General features: G+C 35.9%; 1 protein-coding gene across 3 annotated transcripts in view; it reads right to left on the bottom strand.

Moving 5' to 3' along the window:
• Nucleotides 1-351: 351 nt before the first annotated feature.
• TSGA10 (testis specific 10) overlaps nucleotides 352-26,435 on the bottom strand; it is a gene marked incomplete at its 3' end in the record, with an annotated part of 158,005 nt that continues 131,921 nt past the window's right edge. For 2 of the 3 annotated variants that reach the window (XM_082746843.1, XM_082746845.1), the window contains exons 17-20: nucleotides 21,090-21,292; nucleotides 15,784-15,888; nucleotides 15,453-15,602; nucleotides 352-1,324 (exon numbers count right to left, since the gene is read on the bottom strand). In XM_082746843.1, coding sequence (XP_082602969.1) covers nucleotides 1,300-1,324; nucleotides 15,453-15,602; nucleotides 15,784-15,888; nucleotides 21,090-21,292 — 483 coding nt within the window. Of the gene's footprint in view, nucleotides 1,325-15,448; nucleotides 15,603-15,783; nucleotides 15,889-21,089; nucleotides 21,293-26,435 lie in introns of those variants that run through there. The other variant, XM_082746844.1, reaches the window with a different exon arrangement.

Raw genomic sequence — 26,435 nt, 5'->3', positions numbered from 1 at the left:
GGCAGAGAGAAAAAGAAGCAGGCTCCCCACTGAGCAGAGAGCCCAATGCGGGGCTCGATCCCAGGATCCTGGGATCATGACCTGAGTCGAAGGCAGAGGCTTTAACCCACTAAGCCACCCAGGTGCCCCTAAATTATTCAGTTTTTAAAACCAAGCTGTAATGACTGTCTTGAACTAGATGAGTAAACCTCAAGGTTTTTAAAACTCAAACTAAAGTCAATATATAGCATGAATTTATAGTAAAATATTAGAGTGCTAGTGATTAAACAAGACCTAAATCATTGCACTGTTCTATTGTAGTGATACTGTATAGTAACTACATAAAATGAGAAATTGTCTACTTCATATGAATATTATTAATGACAGGACTTTTTTTTATTAAAATGGAAAGAATACAAATAGCTCATATCAATCAGTAAAATACAGTAGTGTTCAGGCTTTAATATCAACATTAAATCAAAGCCTATGGATAGAAAAGGGAAGAGATTTAATAAATTTTAGGAGAAATAAGAAAACATCACTAAACTTGTTACTCTAAGTTACAGACACCTGCCACAGGCAAAAAAGTTAAATGAATAAAATGGCAATTAAGTTGATTGCAGTACTTTAATATGGTAAAGAAAACTTATTAAAATACAGATTTTTTAAAAATCTTACATTCTTGACAATATAGCATCACCTACCTTTCTAAAAATAGTATGGGTAAACACAATTGCAGAAAATGTATGTTAATTAGTGGTACAATACTATGGATTTAAAAACTCTGAAACACTCCTACTATCTGCTGCTTTGAAATCAGATTATGGCCTGGAAATTATGTCAGGTTGGTTCCCAAATGGAATATTGGGTTCCAGGCCAGTATTAGTAAACTTTGCCTATTTTGACACAACTTCTCCATCAATGAAAGCACAAATCACAAAGAAAAAATTTAACCAACCAATTATTTGAGATATCAAGAAAGGAAAGCAAATCAGTTTTGTAAAAACACTTTTCCCTCTTTTTATAAGCTTCTTTATTTACTCCGGATAGTTAACATAACAGTGTTCAATAGTGACGTAAGCAGATTTTACACTCACTATTACTGCACGGATAGAAAGCCATATGCATTTTTGTTTTTATAAGTCATCTCAGATCACTGCAATATGGCACATGAGAACAGAGATTCAGAGGCACAAAGTTAATAAATACATTTAACATTGTCAAGCATTCAAAAGATAAATGCAATCATGTAGCAAAAAAAAAAAAAAATCAGTTTGTAACTTTGACCTTTCCCAAGGATGTGAAGAATCTTTTCCTGTGTCAGAAATCTCTATAGCAAAGATTCCTATGAGAGAGAAAAAAATTGCAGATTAATAAATTTAATAAATTTAAGATTTCACTGATGTACAACATGTATTCTGACATTACTTTATTAATACTTAAAAATATTTTCCCAGCCTCTGTGAAGGAAAACATAGACAATGTATTTTTTTATTCAGCTTTCATAAACTGTGATATATCCATAACATGGAATAATATTCAACAATAAAAAGAAATGAACTATCTTTTTCAAATTTAAATTCAATTTAGTTAACATATAGTATATTATTAGTTTCAGGGGTAGAGTTTAGTGATTGATCAGCTGCATATAGCATCCACTACTCATTGCATCAAGTGCCCTCCTTAATGTCCTTCATCCACTTACCCCATCCCCCTACCCAGAGCCCCTCCAGTGACCCTCAGTTTGTTCCCTATAGTTAAGAGTCTTTTATGGTTGCAAATACAACTTGGATGGATCTCAAGGGCATTGTGCTAAATGAAAAAATCCAATCTCAAAATGTTATACACTGTGTGTGATTTCATTTATATCACATTCTCAAAATGACAGAGTTAAAGATATGAAGAACATATTAGTGTTTTCCAGGGAGGAGGAGGGGAGGGCTGTGACTTATAAAAAGGTTATCACAAGAGGGAGCAAATTCCTTGGTTCTGATGGACAATATAGTATGGTACTCCACTTGTAACTGTGGTAGATGAGTCTTATTTAAAAACAAACAAACAAACAAACAAACAAACAAAACAAAACCGGGACGCCTGAGTGGCTCAGTTGGTTAAGCCGCTGCCTTCAGCTCAGGTCATGATCCCAGGGTCCTGGGATCAAATCCCACGTCAGGCTCCTTGCTCAACAGAGAGCTTGCTTCTCTCACTGCCTCTGCCTGCCTCTCTGCCTGCTTGTGTGTACTCTCTCTCTGTCTCTGGCAAATAAATAAAAAAATCTTAAAAAAAAAAACCAACCAACTGCACCCACACACATACATATGAGTGTGTGTAAAAATGAAATCTGAATAAGGCCTATGGCCTAGTTAATCATTTTGTACCAAAATCAATTTCCCAGTTTATAAGATATTGCCATTGGGGAAGTTGGGGTAAGGATATGTAAGATTATCTTTTTTTAAAAAATGTAGTTACATAAAATTTTATTATACATTTATTATATATATATATGTGGGATTATCTGTATTATTTTTGCAACTACTTGTGAGAATGTAGTCATTTCAAAATAAAAAGTATAACAAAGCAAACAAAGCTGTGGTGTGGACATACAAGGAAATACTGCTCAGCAGTTAAAAGGAACATGCAACAAAATCTGATCCATTTAACAACCTGGATATATCTCAAATATATTATGCTGCATGAAAGTCAGCCACTAGAGGATATATATGTGATTCCATTTATCGGACAACTTTGAAGAGTTAAAAATATAGGGGTAGTTAACATATCAGCGGTTGGGGAAAGTAAATTAAATACATTGACTGTTAATAGGTGGCAGTCAAAATATACCATTTAAAACTAACAGCAAAAGGCTAAGTAATAAAAAGGAGAATTAATGGCATTCTTTAAATTATTAAGAGGAAGGTGACTACTATAATAAAATACAAGCCTTGAATATCAAAAGAAATGACCAAAAGCGAAGAATAACCAAATTGAGAAATGCAGTAAATGTCACACAATAAACACAGTTATCATATGATAATATGACAGAGTTGAGACCAAATTTTAAAGTCATATCAATAATGTGAAGAAGCTTACCTCATCCACTATTTTAAAATGGCTCATAAAGCAAAACTTAAATCCATACTATAAATAAGAGAGACACTTAAAATTCAGTGACTCAGAAGAGCTAAAAATAAAGAGATGGACAAAGATTTGCAAGGCAGATGGAGACATTAAGTACCTGTAACTCTAATACTAGATAAGTAGACACCAAGCCCCTCCCAACTCCAAAAAATTAAATGTATTGGAAAGGCACACTTCATAAAATCCACATTCCACAATGAAGATACGGCAGTTCTGAATATCCAGGCAGCAAACAAAACAGCAAACTTACATAAAACAAAATTTATAGGAGATAGATAAAGAAATAAAAACAATACTAACAGGAGATTTTAGAGCACCATTCTTAGTAAAACAGGTCAAGTGAATAAAAATTAAGAAATGACATAAAAGAACTAAATAAAATTAAAAAGGTAAATCTTTTATATGTATATACACACACTAGAAATATATATCTTGATAAGAAAGAATACATTTTTTCAGGGGCACATGAACTATCCACACAAATTCATCATGTAGTAAAGTACAAAGAAAACATCAGTAGTCTCCACAATAGAAACATTATAAACAATACTCTCTAATCACAATGCAATAACACTAGAAATTGAAAAATGAAATGGAAACACAAAAAGCTCTTCTAACTGGAAATTATAAGATTTTCTATCAAATAACTCTTGGGTAAAAGTGAAAACACAAATAGAAATTACAGAACTTCTAAAAAAATGATAATAAAAACAACATATCAGAATCTATGGGATACATTTAAAGTAATGATCACTGGAAAATTCATAGTATTTATATCAATAAGAATGAAAGAATGGCAATAAATGAATTAAATTCCTAACTTAAAATACTGAGGGAACAAAACCAACCAAGTAGATAAAAAGATAGCAGAGGAAAGAAATAAGATAAACGAAACCATAAATTAGTAAGATAAAATAAATCAATAAATCAAAGAGCTATTCTTTGAGGCAATAAACAAAGTAAACAAGTCACTGGCTAAGGTAACAAAGAAATAGAAGAGGAAAGCACATATCTACAATTAAGAAATGCCAATGGGATATAGCTATTTATAAAAAGGAAATTTAAAAATTCATAAGATAAAGCATTGGTTTCTTCTGTGCAAATAAATTCAAAAACTGAGAGGCACCTCATGGCTCAGTTGGTTAAGTATCTGCCTCCAGCTCAGGTCATGATCCCAGGGTCTCGGGATGAGTTCCATCTTGAGACTCCAGTGAGGAGTCTGCTTCTCCCTCTCCCTCTATCCCTCCCCCACTCATGTATACATTCATGCTCTCTTTCTTTCAGTCTCTCAAATAAATAAAATCTTTAAAAAATTGATCCTATGAGACGCCTGGGTCGCTCAGCTGGTTAAGCAGTGCCTTCGGCTCAGGTCATGATCCCAGCATTCTGGTATGGAGTCCCACATCCGGCTCCTTGCTCTGCAGGGGGCCTGCTTCTCCCTCTGCTTCTGCCTGCCATTCTGTCTGCCTGTGCTCGCTCTCTCTCTCCCTGACAAATAAATAAAATCTTCAAAAAAAATTGTTTAAAAATTAATAAATAAATAATTGATCCTAGAGAAAATAGATTATTTTTAGACAAATAGAGATTAAAAGCTTAAAACAACCCCCCCAAACAGAAAAATTTATCAAGGAAATATCACAAAAAAGAAAGAACCAAGACTGTGTGGTTTCAAAGGTGAACCGAAACAAATCCTTAGAGATGATCACAAACTACATAAATTGTTTCAAAGCACAGTAAGTGAAAACTCGCAAATTCCTTTTTTGCAGCAAATATAACACTGATATCTAAACTTGCTAAGAGAGTAGAAAGAAAAAAATTATAGACCAATATCACAAATATTGATACACAAATCTACAATAAAATATGAGTGAACATTAAGAATAGAATACATTAAGACCAAGTAAGGTTTATACCATAAATTCAAAGATGGTTCAATATCTGAAAATCTTTTCAAATAATTCACAAAGTTATAGTTCTAAAGAGAAAAACCATATATCTACAGATGCTGAAAAAGCCCTTGAAAAAATTAAACACCCATTCCTAATAAAATAGAAAATCTTGAGAAAATAAAAATGGGCAGATATTATAAAACATTTACACCTCAGTCCTAAAGCCAGCATCTTACATTTACTTGACAAACCCTAGAGGCATTTCCACTTAAGGTCAGAATCAAAACAAGGGTGCCCATTTTCTCCACTATTGTTTATCACTATTCTGAGGATACTAGCTATTGCAATTAATTAGAGAATACAATTCAAGAGATAAAAATAGGGAAAGAAGAAATAAAATGATCTCTTTTTTGCAGATGACTTGATAACATATCTGGACTCCTCTAATGAATCAATAATAAAACTCAATGAAACAATAAAAAAATCTAGCACAATAATGTGATGATAAATTAACATGCAAAAATAGCATTTTTTGAAGAGAAAATGAAAGGGGAGAAAAAACTAAAGATAAACTATTTAGGAATAAACTTAAGAAATGTTCAAAACCTATATAAAGAAAACTGCAACTCATTTTTAATTAAAAAAAGCTTTTGATTTTATTTATTTATTTTTTTAATTATTCTTTTTTTATTAAGATTTTATTTATTTGACAGAGATCATATGTAGACAGAGAGTGAGGAAGGGAAGCAGGCTTCCCACTGAGCAGGGAGCCTGATGCAGGGCTTGATCCCAGGACCCTGAGATCATGACCTGAGCTGAAGGCAGAGGCTTTAACCCACTGAGCCACCCAGGTGCCTCTATTTTTTATTATTCTTGAATGACACATGTGAGTTTGAAAAAAAGGAAGGAAGTCCTTGTTTTTTTGGTTAGGACAGCTCAACATTACCAAGATGTCAGTTCTCCCCAAGTTAGTTTATAAATTTCATGTGATTCTAATAACAATTCCAATGGGCTTTTTAAATTGGAGCTAGATAAGCTAATGCTACTTTCAGATGCAACATTCTAAGTTTTTGTTGTAGTGTTCAACGATTCATTAGTTGTGTAACATACAAAACAAACTCACATGAAAATATAGGCAAATACTTAAAAGGAAGTGCTCCTATAGGCGCTAGATTATCAGTATGCTGGAGCTGGCTCACAGCTGATTGTAAATATTCAGAAATTTTGTGAGCTGGTGGTTAAACTAGCTTGGTAGCTTGAAACTGTACAATATATTTATAGAATATGTAGAATTGTGTAATCACTATATTGTACACCTGAGACTAAGATAACACTGTATATCAACTACACATTAACATAAAGAAAGAGAAAGAAAAAAAAAGAAAACAAGAAAGAAAGAGGAAACAAACAAAATGGCTTCCTGGCCACAGTGGACATATTTACACCATTGAAATTGGCAAATGCTACAAATCAGGACTTCTCCCTTCCCTTCTTCGGAGAGCCAGTTTACCAGAAAACCATCAAACTAATCCTAAAAAATGAAAAATATTACAAAGGTTCTATAATTAAAATAGAGTGGGATTTGAACATACATAAACCCAAAGGAACAGAAGAGAAAGTCCAGAGAGAGACTTGAATCACTTGGACAAAATATTTTTACTAAATTATCTTTGAAAAATGGGTTAGTCATTTGGAAAAAAGTAAAATTAGACCCATTTTTCATACCATATACAAAATTAACTTTAAATGAAGCAGAAATCTAAATGTAATAAGTGTTTTATATATATATATATATATATATATATATATATATATATATAATACTTATTTAAGTACTAAAACATTGAAACTAAAAACACTGATTTTCTCTGTTATCTATCTGGGTATAAGAAAAGATTTTTCTAACTATAAACAGAAAGTGGATGTTTAAAATATATTTAAAAATTTGACTACATAAAAACAGAAATTTTTCCATGTAAAAAATAGTTTAAGTAAATTCAAAAGAAAAGTGACAAAATGAAAGAAAATATTTGCAACATATATCAGTAATAAAAAGTTAATTTCCCATTATTCTTTTATAATGTGAAATAAATCTATTGTTGCTCATTAAATATGTTAGCAGAAAGCAATGTGATTCATTTCTCAGCAAAGTCAATGGGGGTGGGGGTGGGAGGATAAAGATAATAGTTTACTTTTTGATAACATTGAAAAATTCATGTACTAAAAGTAAAAGTGAGAAATAAAAACTGCTTTGTAAATAAAAAAAGTTAATTTCCCACATTTACAAAGAAAATTTAACAAAAAGAGAACATTCCATTAGAAAAATGGGCAAAAGAAATGGCCAATTTTAAAAAAAGATATAAAACAGCCCTTAAACATATGAAAAGATATTAAAATTCACTCATAAAAAGAGAAATAAATGCAAATTACAGCTACACTGAAATACCATTTCTTACCCACCATACTCACAAAAACTCAAGAACTTGACAGTATACTCTGCTGATGATGCTGTAGAGAAACAGGCACTTTAAACCATAGTTGGTGGGAATGAAAAATACTACAACCCTGGCAGAGGGGGATTTTGGCACTATTTAACCAAACTATATACATACACATTTACCCTTTGACCCAGAAACCCTGCTTCTAGGAATTTATCCTGAAGATACACCTCCACCAATATGAAAATACATTCATTGTAGTCTTATTTGTAATTGCAAATTGTTGAAAACTACCTAAATGTCCAAATATAGGAGGTCAGTTGCATAACTATGGTATGGAATACTATGCAACTATAAAAAGGAACAAGGGGAAACTGTATGAATATAAAGTGACTTCTAAAAGAAGTGAGAAAAGAAAAGTGTAAAGAAACATATATAGTATGCGACCTTTTGCATATGAAAAGAAAAATATACCTGAATGTCATTATATAAACCATAAAGCAATATGGGGGACACGGGATGGAGGGTATATAAGAGAAAGTAATACTTCTCTGGTTATTACTTTTTGCAGAACTTTGACTTTTAAAAGCATATTAATCTACATATTCAAAAATAAAACTAAATCAAGGAAAAAAACTAGGAAGGGGAAAAATGAAAAGTGAAAGCAAATTGAAGTAAATGAAACTAGTGTTATTTTAAATGCATATCATAATCAAGCAAAAGGGGAAAAAAGAAATTAATCTAAGTAATTTATAAACTCAGTATTTGACTGTATGCCCTCAAGTTGTATGCAGAGTAGTATATGGAGACAGGAATTACAGATAGATCATAAACTTTAATGTTGGTCTATTTAACGTAGTGATATAGGTGAAGAAATTTCGAACCTATTTCAGATGCACTCTGGGATTGAGCAAAAGAGTAACTGCGTACATATTGTTGATGAACACAATGTTGAGCCAGGGTTCTCACTGTAGAAGAAAGGACATACAAATACAAAATGGAAAAAAGAAAGGAAGATACCTGGGGAGGTACTGGAACTGGAGGTATTTCAGGTTTTTAAAATGTGTGCGTGTGCATGTGCGTGTGTGCACCCATGCATGCATGGAAAGAAAACATATGTAGAAGTGTGAGTAAATAAGACAGCAACTGTGTTGTCTCAAACACAGAGAAAGCAAATGGAGTAAATTTTAATGATGAGCATGGGTAAAAGGTATATAGCAGTTCTGTGCATTACTTTACTATTTTTTTAAATTTTTTATTTTTTTATAAACATATATTTTTATCCCCAGGGGTACAGGTCTGTGAATCACCAGGTTTACACACTTCACAGCACTCACCAAAGCACATACCCTCCCCAATGTCCATAATCCCACCCCCTTCTCCCAAGCCCCCTCCCCCCAGCAACCCTCAGTTTGTTTTGTGAGATTAAGAGTCACTTATGGTTTGTCTCCCTCCCAATTCCATCTTGTTTCATTGATTCTTCTTCTACCCACTTAAGCCCCCATGTTGCATCACCACTTCCTCATATCAGGGAGATCATATGATAGTTGTCTTTCTCTGCTTGACTTATTTCGCTAAGCATGATATGCTCTAGTTCCATCCGTGTTGTCGCAAATGGCAAGATTTCATTTCTTTTGATGGCTGCATAGTATTCCATTGTGTATATATACCACATCTTCTTGATCCATTCATCTGTTGATGGACATCTAGGTTCTTTCCATAGTTTGGCTATTGTGGACATTGCTGCTATAAACATTCGGGTGCACGTGCCCCTTTGGATCACTACGTTTGTATCTTTAGGGTAAATACCCAGTAGTGCAATTGCTGGGTCATAGGGAAGTTCTATTTTCAACATTTTGAGAAATCTCCATGCTGTTTTCCAGAGTGGCTGTACCAGCTTGCATTCCCACCAACAGTGGAGGAGGGTTCCCCTTTCTCCACATCCTCGCCAGCATCTGTCATTTCCTGACTTGTTGATTTTAGCCATTCTGACTGGTGTGAGGTGATATCTCATTGTGGCTTTGATTTGTATTTCCCTGATGCCAAGTGATATGGAGCACTTTTTCATGTGTCTGTTGGCCATCTGGACATCTTCTTTGCAGAAATGTCTGTTCATGTCCTCAGCCCATTTCTTGATTGGATTATTTGTTCTTTGGGTGTTGAGTTTGCTAAGTTCTTTATAGATTCTGGACACAAGTCCTTTATCTGATATGTCATTTGCAAATATCTTCTCCCATTCTGTCAGTTGTCTTTTGATTTTGTTAACTGTTTCCTTTGCTGTGCAAAAGCTTTTGATCTTGATGAAATCCCAATAGTTCATTTTTGCCCTTGCTTCCCTTGCCTTTGGCATTGTTCCTAGGAAGATGTTGCTGCGGCTGAGGTTGAAGAGGTTGCTGCCTGTGCTCTCCTCAAGGATTTTGATGGATTCCTTTCACACATTGAGGTCCTTCATCCATTTTGAGTCTATTTTTGTGTGTGGTGTAAGGAAATGGTCCAATTTCATTTTTCTGCATGTGGCTGTCCAATTTTCCCAGCACCATTTATTGAAGAGGCTGTCTTTTTTTCCATTGGACATTCTTTCCTGCTTTGTCGAAGATTAGTTGACCATAGAGTTGAGGGTCTATTTCTGGGCTCTCTATTCTGTTCCATTGATCTATGTGTCTGTTTTTGTGCCAGTACCATGCTGTCTTGATGATGACAGCTTTGTAATAGAGTTTGAAGTCCGGAATTGTGATGCCACCAACTTTGGCTTTCTTTTTCAATATCCCTTTGGCTATTCGAGGTCTTTTCTGGTTCCATATAAATTTTAGAATTATTTGTTCCATTTCTTTTTAAAAAGATGGATGGTACTTTGATAGGAATTGCATTAAATGTGTAGATTGCTTTAGGTAGCATAGACATTTTCACAATATTTATTCTTCCAATCCAGGAGCATGGAACATTTTTCCATTTCTTTGTGTCTTCCTCAATTTCTTTCATGAGTACTTTATAGTTTTCTGAGTATAGATTCTGTGCCTCTTTGGTTAGGTTTATTCCTAGGTATCTTATGGTTTTGGGTGCAATTGTAAATGGAATTGACTCCTTAATTTCTCTTTCTTCTGACTTGTTGTTGGTGTAGAGAAATGCAAATGATTTCTGTGCATTGATTTTATATCCTGAAACTTTACTGAATTCCTGTACAAGTTCTAGCAGTTTTGGAGTGGAGTCTTTAGGGTTTTCCACATATAGTATCATATCATCTGTGAAGAGTGATAATTTGACTTCTTCTTTGCCAATTTGGATGCCTTTAATTTCCTTTTGTTGTCTGATTGCTGAGGCTAGGACCTCTAGTACTATGTTGAATAGCAGTGGTGATAATGGACATCCCTGCCGTGTTCCTGACCTTAGCGGAAAAGCTTTCAGTTTTTCTCCATTGAGAATGATATTTGCGGTGGGTTTTTCATAGATGGCTTTGATGATATTGAGGTATGTGCCCTCTATCCCTACACTTTGAAGAGTCTGGATCAGGAAGGGGTGCTGTACTTTGTCAAATGCCTTTTCAGCATCTATTGAGAGTATCATATGGTTCTTGTTCTTTCTTTTATTGATGTGTTGTATCACATTGACTGATTTGCGGATGTTGAACCAACCTTGCAGCCCTGGAATAAATCCCACTTGGTCATGGTGAATAATCCTTTTAATGTATTATTGAATCCTATTGGCTAGTATTTGGGTGAGAATTTTCGCATCTGTGTTCATCAAGGATATTGGTCTGTAGTTCTCTTTTTTGATGGGATCCTTGTCTGGTTTTGGGATCAAGGTGATGCTGGCCTCATAAAATGAGTTTGGAAGTTTTCCTTCCATTTCTATTTTTTGGAACAGTTTCAGGAGAATAGGAATTAGTTCTTCTTTAGATGATTGGTAGAATTCCTTCGGGAAGCCGTCTGGCCCTGGGCTTTTGTTTCTTTGGAGATTCTTAATGACTGTTTCAATCTCCTTACTGGTTATGGGTCTGTTCAGGCTTTCTATTTCTTCCTGGTTCAGTTGAGGTAGTTTATATGTCTCTAGGAATGCATCCATTTCTTCCAGATTGTCAAATTTGTTGGGATAGAGTTGCTCATAGTATGTTCTTATAATTGTATTTCTTGGGTGTTAGTTGTGATCTCTCCTCTTTCATTCATGATTTTATTTATTTGGGTCCTTTCTCTTTTGTTTTTGATAAGTCTGGCCAGGGGTTTATCAATCTTATTAATTCTTTCAAAGAACCAGCTCCTAGTTTCGTTGATTTGTTCTATTGTTTTTTCGGTTTCTATTTCATTGATTTCTGCTCTGATCTTTATGATTTCTCTTCTCCTGCTGGGTTTAGGGTTTCTTTCTTGTTCTTTCTCCAGCTCCTTTAGGTGTCGTGATAAGCTGTGTACCTGAGACCTTTCTTGTTTCTTGAGAAAGGCAGCTTGTACCACTATATATTTTCCTCTCAGGACTGCCTTTGTTTTGTCCCACAGATTTTGGACCGTTTTATTTTCATTATCATTTGTTTCCATGAATTTTTTAAATTCTTCTTTATTTCCTCATTGACCCATTCATTCTTTAGAACGATGCTGTTTAGTCTCCATGTATTTGGGTTTTTTCCAAATTTCCATTTGTGGTTGAGTTCTAGCTTTAGAGCATTGTGGTCTGAAAATATGCATGGAATGATTCCAATCTTTTGATACCGGTTGAGTCCTGATTTAGGACCGAGGATGTGATCTATTCTGGAGAATGTTCCATGTGCACTAGAGAAGAATTTGTATTCTGTTGCTTTGGGATGAAATGTTCTGAATATACCTGTGATGTCTATCTGGTCCAGTGTGTTTTTTAAGGCCTTTATTTCCTTGCTGATCTTTTGCTTGGATGATCTGTCCATTTCAGTGAGGGGAGTGTTAAAGTCCCCTACTATTATTGTATTATTGTTGATGTGTTTCTTTGATTTTGTTATTAATTGGTTTATATAGTTAGCTGCTCCCACGTTGGGGGCATATTTAGAATTGTTAGATCTTCTTGTTGGACAGACCCTTTGAGTATGATATAGTGTCCTTCCTCATCTCTTATTATAGTCTTTGGCTTAACATCTAATTGATCTGCTATAAGGATTGCCACTCCTGCTTTCTTCTGATGTCCATTAGCATGGTAAATTCTTTTCCACCCCCTCACTTTAAATCTGGAGGTGTCTTCGGGCTTAAAATGAGTTTCTTGGAGGCAACATATAGATGGGTTTTGTTTTTTTATCCATTCTGATACCCTGTGTCTTTTGACAGGGGCATTTAGCCCATTAACATTCAGGGTAACTATTGAGAGATATGAATTTAGTGCCATTGTATTGCCTGTAAGGTGACTGTTACTGTATATGGTCTCTGTTCCTTTCTGATCTACCACTTGTAGGCTCTCTCTTTGCTTAGAGGACCCCTTTCAAGATTTCCTGTAGAACTGGTTTGGTGTTTGCAAATTCTTTCAGTTTTTGTTTGTCCTGGAAGCTTTTAATCTCTCCTTCTATTTTCAATGATAGCCTAGCTGGATATAGTATTCTTGGCTGTATGTTTTTCTCATTTAGTGCTCTGAAAATATCATGCCAGCTCTTTCTGGCCTGCCAGGTCTCTGTGGATAAGTCAGCTGCCAATCTAATATTTTTACCATTGTATGTTACAGACTTCTTTTCACGGGCTGCTTTCAAGATTTTCTCTTTGTCACTGAGACTTGTAAATTTTACTATTAGGTGACGGGGTGTGGGCCTATTCTTATTGATTTTGAGGGGCGTTCTCTGAACCTCCTGAATTTTGATGCTCGTTCTCTTTGCCATATTGGGGAAATTCTCCCCAATAATTCTCTCCAGTATACCTTCTGCTCCCCTCTCTCTTTCTTCTTCTTCTGGAATCCCAATTATTCTAATGTTGTTTCCTCTTATGGTGTCACTTATCTCTCGAATTCTCCCCTCATGGTCCAGTAGCTGTTTGTCCCTCTTTTGCTCAGTTTCTTTATTCTCTGTCATTTGGTCTTCTATATCACTAATTCTTTCTTCTGCCTCATTTATCCTAGCAGTGAGAGCCTCCATTTTTGATTGCACCTCATTAATAGCTTTTTTGATTTCAACTTGGTTAGATTTTAGTTCTTTTATTTCTCCAGAAAGGGCTTTTATATCTCTCGAGACGGTTTCTCTAATATCTTCCATGCCTTTTTCGAGCCCGGCTAGAACCTTGAGAATTGTCATTCTGAACTCTAGATCTGACATATTACCGATGTCTGTATTGTTTAGATCCCTAGCCTTCGGTACTGCCTCTTGTTCTTTTTTTGGTGTTGAATTTTTCCGTCTTGTCATTTTGTCCAGATAAGAGTATATGAAGGAGCAAGTAAAAGGGTGGCAACAACCCCAGGAAAATATGCTTTAACCAAATCAGAAGAGATCCCAAATCATGAGGGGGGAGAAAGGGGATAAAAGAGGTTCAAAAGGAAGAAAGAAAAAAAAAAGAAAAGAAAAGAATTAAAAAAAAGAAAACGAATAAAGAAAAATATAAAAAAGAAAAAATATATTTATTAGATAAACTAGTTAAAAAAACGTTAAAAAAGAAAAGGGTAAAGGTTAAAAAAAAATTTACCAGAAGCGAGAAAAAAAAATGAAAAAGAAAAAAATTAAATTAACTGCAAGACTAAAAAAATCACAGGGAGAAAGCCATGAGTTCCGTGCTTTGCTTTCTCCTCTTCTGGAATTCTGCTGCTCTCCTTGGTATTGAAACCGTACTCCTTGGTAGGTCAAATTGGTCTTGGCTGGATTTCTTGTTGATCTTCTGGGGGAGGGGCCTGGTGTAGTGATTCTCAAGTGTCTTTGCCCCAGGCGGAATTGCACTGCCCTTACCAGGGGCCGGGCTGAGTAATCCCTTCAGGTTTGCTTTCAGGAGCTTTTGTTCCCTGAGCACTTTCCGTAGAGTTCTAGAGGACGGGAATACAAATGGCGGCCTCCTGGTCTCCGGCCCAGAGGAGCCGAGAGCCCCGGGCCCCACTCCTCAGTGCGCCCTCAGAGAACAGTGCCCAGTTACTCCCGTGTGCCTGACCTCCGGCCGCGCTCCTACCTCACCGAGCCTGTGGCTGGTTCAAGGTAACACCGAGCTGTGAGCTTACTGTCAGCTCTGTCTCTGTAGCCAGTTTTTTCGTTCCAATACCCGCAAGCTCTGCAACACTCAGACACCCCCGATCCTTCTGTGACCCTGCGGGACCTGAGGCCACGCTGACCCCGCGTGGGCTTCGCCCCGGTTAAGCCTCTGGAGCGATGTCCCTCAGTGGAACAGACTTTTAAAAGTCCTGATTTTGTGCTCCGTTGCTCCGCCGCTTGCCGGGAGCCGGCCCCTCCCCCCGGGGCCTATCTTCCCTTCGCTTTGGATTCACTTCTCCACCAGTCCTACCTTTCAGAAAGTGGTTTTCTGTTTCCAGAATTGCTGTTCTTCTCTTCGATCTGCCAATGCATTTGCAGGTGTTTGCAATCTTTAGATAAGCTATCTAGCTGATCTCCTGCTAGCTGAAGTAGTCTCAGCCTGCTACTTCTCCGCCATCTTGACTCCTCCCCCACATTAGTTTATTTTTATAACTTTTTATAAGTTTGAATTTATTTCGAAATTCAAGCATTTGTACAAAATTTGTGATACATCAGAATATATCTAAAATATTTTTCTCTGAAAAATAAACTGCTTTCCTAAAGCATAAGCATTTTATAGTGCTGTAATTAACTAATATTTTGTTAATGTGAGCATATGGAAAAATTTAAGTTTTAGAATAAGAAGAAAATTACATTTTAAATATATAACTTATATAAACATTAGATAAAGATCTTTTATTTTAGTAAATTTACATAAAACTAATCATCAAAATATTTCAGTTTTATGTCTATATACTTAATGATGTAATTGTGTTTAAATAGTACTATTAATGATAGACTGATTTGAACTTCCTTACTTCCTCAAATTTTATATATGGTCTCCAGAGAATGGATCCTTGAACTACTTACTCTTCTAATGATCGATCTAGGCCTCGGTCAGGAGATCGATGGTGAGCACGTTCTGGTGAATGACATTTTGTATTTGGCTTTATTGTAGAACTCATATGATAAGCATTACTTGAGTAATTCTGGCGGCGAAGTTCTTGTACAGCCCTTTCCCTGAAGCAAAATAGTGAGGCTTTTAAATTTTATATCCAGTGATGTTACTAATAGCATCATAAAACTGTAGTTCAGTTCATACTTTAAAAGCTGTCATGAAATTATCAAAATCTGTTGTTATGTAAAAACAACAACAACAACAATGCTTTCCAGACTGAACACTGCATAGAGACGAACTTACCTTTCAAAGCGCTCTGTCCCTAGTTGTCGTTTGGTAATGTCTAAATCAGCTTCCAACTGTGTTACAACATTTCTGAACTGGGCCACATCTCTACTCTGGATGGCCCTGTATTAAAAAAAAGTAAGAGTGACAGCTGATTAAATTTAAAATATGGCTAGGACTTACCACATTAAACCATGTTGGCAATGGTTGCTCAGTAGGAACCATGCCAGACTGATTTTTATGGGTGTATTAGTACATCTAAAATATGCCAATTTTAGAAGTAGTGAATATGAATATAGCCTGCTTGAAAAGGCTAAGCTCTCTCAGTCCCATTCAATTAGTTTTTTCAAATTTTTTATTTCTTTTCAGCATAACAGTATTCATTGTTTTTGCACCAATCCAGTGCTCTGTGCAATCCGTACCCCCTCTAAAAGTCACCACCTGGTTCCCCCAACCTCCCAACCCACGCCCCTTCAAAACCCTCAGATTGTTTTCAGAGTCCATAGTCTTTCATTGTTCACCTCCCCTTCCAATTTCCCTCAACTCCCTTCTCCTCTCCATCTCTCCTTGTCCTCCATGCTATTTGTTATGCTCCACAAATAAGTGAAACCATATGATAATTGACTCTCTCTGCTTGAGTTATTTCACTCAGCATATTCTCTTCCAGTCCCGTCCATGTTGCTACAAAAGTGGGTATTCATCCTTTCTGATGGATGCATACTACTCCATAGTGTATATGGACCACATCTTCCTTACCCATTTGTCCGTTGAAGGGGATCTTGGTTCTTTCTACAGTTTAGCGACTGTGGCCGTTGCTGCTATAAACATTGGGGTACAGATAGCCCTTTTTTCACTACATCTGTATCTTTGTGGTAAATACCCAGGAGTGCAATTGCAGGGTCATAGGGAAGCTCTATTTTTAATTTCTTGAGGAATCTACACACTGTTCTCCCAAGTGGCTGCACCAACTTGCATTCCCACCAACCGTGTAAGAGGATTCCCCTTTCTCCACATCCTCTCCAACACATGTTGTTTCCTGTCTTGCTAATTTTAGCCATTCTAACTGGTGTAAGGTGGTATCTCAATGTGTTTAATTTGAATCTCCCTGATGGCTAGTGATGATGAAGAACATTTTTTCATGTGTCTGATAGCCATTTGTATGTCTTTATTGGAGAAGTGTCTGTTCATATCTTCTGCCCCCCCCCCCTTTTAATATGATTGTCTCTTTTGTGTGTTTTGAGTTTGAGGAGTTCTTTATAGATTCTGGATATCAACCTTTTGTCTGTACTGTCATTTGCAAATATCTTCTCCCATTCCATGGGTTCCCTCTTTGTTTTGTTAACTGTTTCCTTTGCTGCGCAGAAGCTTTTGATCTTGATGACGTCCCAAAAGTTCATTTTCGCTTTTCCTTTTCCTTTGGAGACATATCTTGAAAGAAGTTGCTGTGGCTGATATTGAAGAAGTTACTGCCTATGTTCTCCTCTAGGATTCTGATGGATTCCTATCTCACGTTGAGGTCTTTTATCCATTTTGAGTTTATCTATGTGTACGATGTAAGAGAATGGTCGAGTTCATTCTTCTACATATAGCTGCCCAGTTTTCCCAGTACCATTTATTGGAGAGACTGTCTTTTTTCCACTGTATATTTTTTCCTGTTTTGTCAAAGATTATTTGCCCATAGAGTTGAGGGTTCATATCTGGGCTCTCTACTCTGTTCCACTGGTCTATGTGTCTGTTTTTATGCCAGTACCATGCTGTCTTGGTGATCACAGCTTTGTAGTAAAGCTTGAAATCAGGTAACATGATGTCCCCAGTTTTATTTTTGTTTTTCAACATTTTCTTAGCGATTCGGGGTCTCTTCTGATTCCATACAAATTTTAGGATTATTTGTTCCAGCTCTTTGAAAAATACTGGTGGAATTTTTATCAGAATGGCATTAAAAGTATAGACATTTTAACAATGTTTATTCTTCCGATCGAAGAGCATGGAATGGTCTTCCATCTTTTTGTGTCTTCTTCAATTTATTTCATGAGTGTTCTGTAGTTCCTCGAGTACAGTTCCTTTACCTATTTGGTAAGGTTTATTCCCAGGTATCTTATGGTTCTTGGTGCTATAGTAAATGGAATCGATTCTCTAATTTCCCTTTCTGTATTTTCATTGTTGGTGTTTAAGAAAGCCACTGGTTTCTGTACATTGACTTTGTATCCTGCCACATTGCTGAATTGCTGTATGAGTTCTAGTAGTTTGGGGGTGGAGTCTTTTGGGTTTTCCATATAAAGAATCATGTCATCTGCGAAGAAAGAGAGTTTGACTTCTTCATTGCCAATTTGGATACCTTTTATTTCTCTTTGTTGTCTGATTGCTGTTGCCAGGACTGCTAATAATATGTTGAACAAGAGTGGTGAGAGTGGGCATCCTTGTCGTGTTCCTGATCTCAACAGGAAGGCTGCAAGCTTTTTCCCATTGAGGATGATATTTGCTGTGAGTCTTTCATAGATAGATTTTATGAAATTTAGGAATGTTCCCTCTATTCCTATACTTTGAAGCGTTTTAATCAGGAATGGATGCTGGATTTTGTCAAATGCTTTTTCTGCATCAATTGAGAGGACCATGTGGTTCTTCTCTCTTCCCTTATTAATTTGTTCTATCACATTGATTGATTTGCAAAAGTTGAACCATCTTTGTAGCCCAGGGATGAATCCCACCTGGTCATGGTGGATAATCTTTTTGATGTGCTATTGGATCCTGTTTGCTAGGATCTTGTTGAGAATCTTAGCATCCATATTCATCAGTGATACTGGTCTGAAATTCTCCATTTTGGTAGGGTCTTTGCCTGGTTTGGGGATCAGGGAAAAGCTGGCTTCATAGAAAGAGTCTGAAAGTTTTCCTTCTGCTTCAATTTTTTGAAACAGCTTCAGAAGAATAGGTGTTATTTCTTCTTCGAAAGTTTGGTAGAATTCCCCAGGGAATCCACAAGATCCTGGGCTCTAGTTTTTTGGAGGTTTTTGATCACTGCTTCAATCTCGTTACTAAATATAGGTCTATTCAGGTTGTCAATTTCTTCCTGGTTCAATTTTGGGAGTTTATAGTTTTTCAGGAATGCATCCATTTCATCTAGGTTGCTTAGCTTATTGACATATAACTGTTGATAATAACTTCTGATGATTGTTTCTACTTCCTTGGTGTTTGTTGTGATCTCTCCCTTTTCATTTATAATTTTATGAATTTGGGGCTTTCTCTCTTTTCTTTTGGATTAGTGTTGCCAATGGTTTATCGATCTTATTGATTCTTTCAAAAAAACCAGCTTCTAGTTTCATTGATACATTCTATTGTATCTCTGGTTTCTACCTCATCAATCTCTGCTCTAATCTTGATTATTTCCCTTCTTATGTGTGGAGTTGGTTTGATTTGTTGTTGATTCTCCAGTTCTTTAAGGTGTAGAGACAGCTGCTGTGTTCTGGATTTTTGAATGTTTTTGAGGGAGGCTTGGATGGCTATGTATTTCCCCCTTAGGACTGCCTTTGCTGTATCCCATAGGTTTTGGACTGAAGTGTCTTCATTGTCATTGGTTTCCATGAATTGTTTCAGTTCTTCTTTGATCTCCTGGTTGATCCAAGCATTCTTAAGCAAGGTGGTCTTTAGCTTCCAGGTGTTTGAGTTCCTTCCGAACTTATCCTTGTAATTGAGCTCCAGTTTCAAAGCATTGTGATCTGAGAATATGCAGGGAATATCAGTTGAGTCCTGATTTGTGACCCAGTATGTGGTCTATTCTTGAGAAGGTTCCATGTGCACTTGAGAAGAATGAGTATTCTGTTCTTTTAGGGTGGAATGTTCTGTATATATGAGATCCATCTGGTCCAATGTGTCATTCAATGCTCTTGTTTATTTATCCCATTCAATTAGTTAAACCTTCTCTCTCTGTTAACCCTATGTTTAGATGGGTAATATTATTATTATCTATCTATATTATCTATTTTTTAAAGTACTTTAAGGTATTATATACAAAGTAGTATTAAAACCAAATAATCAATACCATTATTATTCCTACTATGTATATTTATTAAATCAAGTGTCTTGTATATACTTATAATGAAATTTGATTCATGCAATTTATATTTGCATATACAAACTGTAAAAAACAAAATCTCTTCAATTTAACAGGATCCTCCTTAGAGCCAAACAATGCCTCAAAAACTCTGTGATAAGGCACACTATCATAAGGAAGATGGTGAAAGCAATGAATGCTGCTTGCACAGAACATTCTATCCTCTTTGCCTGCCGGACAGCACTGCTGACTGCTGAAATCTAAACTTTAGAGATTAAGAACATAAGAGTATTATGCTTACCAGTTCTAAGTGATTATACATTCTAAAACAAAATGCATCCCTAAAGGTGAGGGGGTTGGGCATATTTCACCAAGGTGGATTTCCAAATACCAGCTTGAGAAAGTGATCCTGCAGAACCAGTTGAACATATTACAAAAGCCCAGCTACTGTGACTGAAAAGAATGACTCAAAGCTGCCATAACCTGAAAATAGTTTTTCAAGGAAACTGGCCCTGGCTTTTCAACCCTTCCTCAGTCAGGGGGTCCTAGGGGTGACTGATTCCTAAGACCATGATTCCTATCCTCCCCCCGGGTCCCATTCTAGGATGGGAGGACAGAGTTGAGGGGATGAAAAAGTGTTATAGATGGGACAGAAAACAATGAGGCTAAGGGTCCCCATCGGTTTTTGTGAGAGGTCACCAGGTTTAATAATAAAACATTCATTGTCCAGGCAGGCATTTCTACTACCTCCTAGCCAAGGGTCTTGTAATAAGATGGTAATGGAGCTAGGGATGCTTAAAAAAACAAAAAACCCAAAGTCAGTGCTCTAAGGGAATTCTTCAGTATTCTGTAAATATAAGAGTTCTTCCAGGTACCCAATACTAAGGAAATACTAAGTGACAAGTCTAAATACTCGGCAGCAATCCAGGTGCATCCATAAACAGAAAAATTCCTCTGGTTTCAGTAGTGCTCATTTTTTTTTCCTAAAAATTTGTTATAATATTTCTAAAAGGTAAGGTTTTAGGTCAGACATTTTATTATATCCAAAGCTCTGTTGGAAATAATCAACAAAGATGGTTCAATTTAAATTTAGATAAACATATAATAGAAACAAGTACTAAATCTTAGGCAAATCACAGTATTTCTGATTCTCAGTTTAATTAATGGCAAAAGATGGGCACTAAATTGTCTAAATTCCAGCTTTTAAATTCTACCAACCTATAAAGTATAAAAAAATTTAAAATACGAATTCATGCTACTGTATTGCTAACCAACTCACATTTTATTTTCTGCCAAACAAAGGTGTTCTTTAAGAAGTTGAATTTCAGATTCTTTTTCTTGAAGCGCTATCTGAGACTGATATTCTTTGTCTCGATTGGCCACCAGCAAAGCTTCTAGATTCTGCATGGAGATTCTCTCATTTGTCATCTGACTCCTGAGGAGTTCTATTTCAGAGCGAGCAGAATCTAACTCATTCTCCATCTGTATGATAATAGGAAGATATCTATACTTATTCCCATTCATTTAACTGATCTATTATGAGACTCATAAAATTTCTATATAATGCTATAAATTGACAACTTCTTTTTATAAAGATTTTGTTTATTTATTTGACAGACAGAGGTCATAAGCAGGCAGAGATGCAGGCTGGGGGTAAAGGGAGCAGGCTCCCCGCTGAGCAGAGAGCCTGATGTGGGGCTCAGTCCTAGAACCCTGAGATCATGACCCAAGCAGAAGGCAGAGGTTTAACCCACTGAGCCCCCCGGGGGCCCCCTGAAAACTGCTTTTAATTTCTTAATTAGAAATTATGTCTTCCTTCCTACCAAACACACACACACACACACAGTATCATTTTCTTCAATTCTCTGATCATATAAAGAATTCATTAATTTAACACTTACTAATAATCCCAAACTGCAAAGAATTTCCATTCCCAGAATTTATTTTTTAATATATTTCTGCAAGACTGACATGGTGCTATACATGACTACTGTTTTGTCCTAAGTTAGGTGAGTTACTAATGGCTAACTACCTTGTAGAATATTATTGTCCCTCATAGTTAAGGAAGATAAGGAGTTGCACATTCTCTCTCTTGCATAAAGCTGTGAAAAGCTTAGTTTTTTTAAGATTTTCTTGAGTCTCAAAAATGCTCTGTAAGCCAAATGTTTCTTCAAAAGGAGGAAAACCAGATATATTTTTAGAAAAAAGGTGTTCTTTTTCTCATAATACACATTATAATAAATTATAGATGTATTTTAAAAGTTAAATGTGGAAAAAATAGAACCTTAAGAAAAAAGAATTTAATAAAGATGAAATTATGAGGGAGGAGTGAGCAGATAGGGGAAGGACTGTCTATACTAGATACAATTAAGAATGATGTATAAATGAAACAAGATGGGATTGGGAGGGAGACAAACCATAAGTGACTCTTAATCTCACAAAACAAACTGAGGGTTGCTGGGGGGAGGGGGTTTGGGAGAAGGGGGTGGGATTATGGACATTGGGGAGGGTATGTGCTTTGGTGAGTGCTGTGAAGTGTGTAAACCTGGTGATTCACAGACCTGTACCCCTGGGGATAAAAATATATGTTTATAAAAAATAAAAAATCAATCATCATGAAAAAAAAAAGAATGATGTATAACCATATAAAAAATAAACATAGCAATAGTCAATATAAACCTAACCAAAATTTGGAAGGAAACAACTGGAAGAATATAAACTCAGTTTGTATGGTGACAAATGGTAGCTGCAATTGTGGTAAGCACAGCATTTGTATAATCTTATTGAATCATTGCATTGTACACCTGAAACTAATTAAAATTTTGCGTCATCTATACTCAGGGTTTTTTCATTATGTTCAATTAGCCAATATATAGTACATCATAAGTTTTCGCTGTAGTGTTCAATGATTCATGAGTTGCATATAACACCCAGTGCTCATCCCAACACATGTTCATATTTAAAAAAATTTATTTTAAAGAAACTCAATAAGTAAAATGGTTAAATCTTATACAAAAAGGAACTCATGTGAATTGATGAGAAATATGAACAAATCATACAAACAGAAGATTTACAAAATACAACTCATTAGAAAACATATGGGGAAAAACTACCCTTACTAATAATCTAATAAATACAAAATGAAACAAGATGCTATTTCTAGTCCATGGTTTCATAATCTTAACACTACTGACCTCTTGGGTTGGAAAATTATTTGGTGTAGGGAGGTGTCTTATGTGCTGTAGGATATTTAGCAGCATACCTGGCCTCAACTCATTAGAGGCCAATAGCATCCTCCTACCCCACTTGTGACAATCAAAACTAACTCCAGGGGCACCTTAGTAGCTCAGTCAGTTAAGTGTCTGACTTAGGATCTGGTCATGATCTTAGGTCTGGGATTGAGCCGTGTTGGGCTCAATGCTCAACAGGGAAACTGCTCCTCTCTCTCCCTCTTCCCTTTCTCCCACTTGTGCTCTCTCTCTCTCTCTTTATCTTTCTGTCTTTCTCTCAAATAAATAATAAAATATCTTTTAAAAAAACATTTCCAGACATTGTGGAATGGCCACAGGGGAGCAAAATCTCTTTCAGTTGAACCATTGTCCTAGTTTATCAAATTGGCAAATTTCTTAGTGTGTATTGATTAACATTAAAGTGGGCAATGGCAATTTCATACACTCTGCCAGGAGGAATACAAAATTTTTTTAGAATCACTTCTTTTGGCAATAGCTTTATTGGATTATAATTTACATACAACTCATACAACTCACCCAATTTCCATTTACTTACAATTCAACTGTTTTTTTTTTTTATTTGTTTGTTTTTATTTAAATTCCAGTTAGTTAAGACATAGTGTAATATTAGTTTCAGGAATAGAATTTAGTGATTCATCACTTATATATAACACCCAGTGGTCATCACAACAAGTGCCCTCCTTTATGCCCATCACCCATTTATCCTATCCCCCCACCTACCTGCCCCTTAGCAACCCTCAGTTTGTTTTCTGTAATTAAGAGTCTCTTCTATGCTTTGCCTCTCTCTCTTTTTTTCTTTCCCCTATATTAATGTTATGTTTCTTAAATTCTTCATATGAGTGAAATCATAACATATTTGTCTTTCTCTAACTGACTTACTTCATTTAGTATAATACATGCTAGCTCCACCCACGTCATTGCAAGTAGCAAGATTTCATTCTCTTTTATGGCTAAGTAATAATGATGCAGAAAAAAGCATTTGACAAAACACAGCATCCTTTCTTGATAAAAACCCTCCATAAAGTAGGGATAGAGGGAACATACATCAACATCATAAAGGCCATATATGAAAGACCCACAGCTAATACATCCTCCATGGGTAAAAACAGAGCTTTTCCTCTAAGGTCAGGAATATGACAGGGATGTCCACTCTCACCACTGTTATTCAACATGGTAGTAGAAGTCCTAGCCTCAGCTATCAGACAACAAAAAGAAATAAAGTGCACCCAAATTGGCAAAGAAGAACTCAAACTTTCACTCTTTTCAGATGACATGATACCTGTAGAAAACCCAAAAGACTCCACCAAAAAATTGCTAGAACTGATGCAGGAGTTCATCAAAGTTGTAGGATATAAAATCAAAGCACAGAAATCTGCTGCATTTCTATACACCAACAATGAAGCAACAGAAAGAGAAATCAAAAAATTGGTCCCATTTACAATTGCACCAAAACCCGTAATATACATAGGAATAAAACTAACCAAAGAAGTAAAAGATCTGCACTCTGAAAACTATGGAACACTTATGAGAGAAATTGAGGAAGACACAAATAGAACATTCCATGCTCATGTATCAGAAGAGCAAATACTGTTATAATGCCTATAACTACCCAAAGCAATCTATACATTTAATGCAATCCCTATCAAAACACTACCAGCATTTTTCAGAGAGCTAGAACAAATAATCCTAAAATTTGTATGGAACCACAAAAGACCGCAAAGAGCCAAAGAAATCTTGAAAAAGAAAACCAAAGCTGGAGGCATCACAATTCCAGACTTTAAGCTCTATTACAAAGCTGTCACTGGCACAAAGACAGACAGATCAATAGGATGGAATAGAAAACCCAGAAATGGACACTCAATTAATCTTTGACAAAGCAGGAAAGAATATACAATGGAAAAAAAGACAGTCTTTTCAACATATGATGCTGGGAAACTTGAGGAAATCCTTTTAATCTATTTTTTTCTGTTGTGGCTTGTGCTTTTGATGTGGATCTAAGAAAGCATTACCTAACCCAAGGTCACAAAGATTTACTTAATGTTTTCTCATTAAGAGTCTTATAATTTTAGCTCTTACATTCAGGCCTATAATCTATTTTAAGTTAATTTTTGCATATGGTATGTGGTAAGAATCCAGCATTATTCTTTTCCATGTGGATGTTCAATTGTCCCAGAACCATTCACTGAAGAGACTATTCTTCCCTCATTAAGTTGTATTGGCATCAATTTTCTGAAAATAATTTGAGCACAAACTTAACACTATTTCTGGATTCTCAATTCTGTTCCACTGGCCTGTATGTCTTTCTTCATGCTGGTATTACACTACCTCGATTACTGTACTTCTGTACCCAGTTTTGAAATTGGGAAGTGTTAGTTCTCTGATTTTATTCTTTTTCTTCTCACTCTACCTCTTTTTAAAAAGATTTTATTTATTTGAGAAAGAGAGAATGAGCAAGGGGGAGGTGGAGAGGGAAAAGCAGACTCCCTGCTTAGCAGGGAGCCCAATGTGGGGCTTGATTCCGGGACCCTGAGATCATAACCTGAGCCAAAGGCAGATGCTCAACCAACTGAGCCACCCAGGCACCCCAGATTTGTTTTTTTTCAGGATTGTTTTGGCTACTCTGGGGGCACTTGAACTTCATAGCACCTTGCCAATTTCTATAAAGAAACCAGCTGGGATTCTGATAGGCATTGTATTGAATCTATAGATCAATTTGGGGGTAGTACTGCCTTTTTAACAATGTTTAATCTTCTAATCCATGAATACAGAATGTCTTTCCATTTACTTAGGTCCTCTTTAAAATTTTTTAAGCAATGTTTTGTAAAGTACAAATATTGCACTTCTTTTGTTAAAATTACACCTAAGCATTTTATCTCCTCTTGGTGCAATCCCTTTTGATGCAATCTCATCTGATGGAATTGTTTTATTTTCATTTTTTTGGATTGTACATTGTATATAGAGATGTAATTGATTATTGTATATTGATATACAATATACTTGGCCTGCCAAGTTTCTGTTGACAGATCTGCTGTAAACCTAATTTGTCTTCCCTTATAGGTTAAGGACTTTTTTCCATTGCTGCTTTCCTTGTCTGTGTATTTGGTGAATTTGAATATGAAATGTCTTGGTGGAGGTCAGCTTTTGTTGAATTTGATCAGAGCTCTCTGTGCCTCTTAGATTTTGATGTCTGTTTTCTTCTCCCAATTAGAGAAGTTTTCAGCTCTAATTTTCTCAAATAATCTTCCTGCCCACTTTTCCCTCTCTTCTTCTGAGACTCCTGATACATATGTTATTATCCTTTAAGGAGTTACTGAGTTCCCTAAGGCCACATTCATGATTCAATACTTTTCCTTCCCTCTTCTTTTCAGCTTTAT

This window comes from Mustela nivalis (genome assembly GCF_964662115.1).
Source record: "Mustela nivalis genome assembly, chromosome: 8".
Lineage (NCBI taxonomy): Eukaryota > Metazoa > Chordata > Mammalia > Carnivora > Mustelidae > Mustela > Mustela nivalis.
The sequence above is the reverse complement of the archived record's forward strand: the minus strand, read 5'-3'. Positions and strand labels throughout refer to the sequence as shown.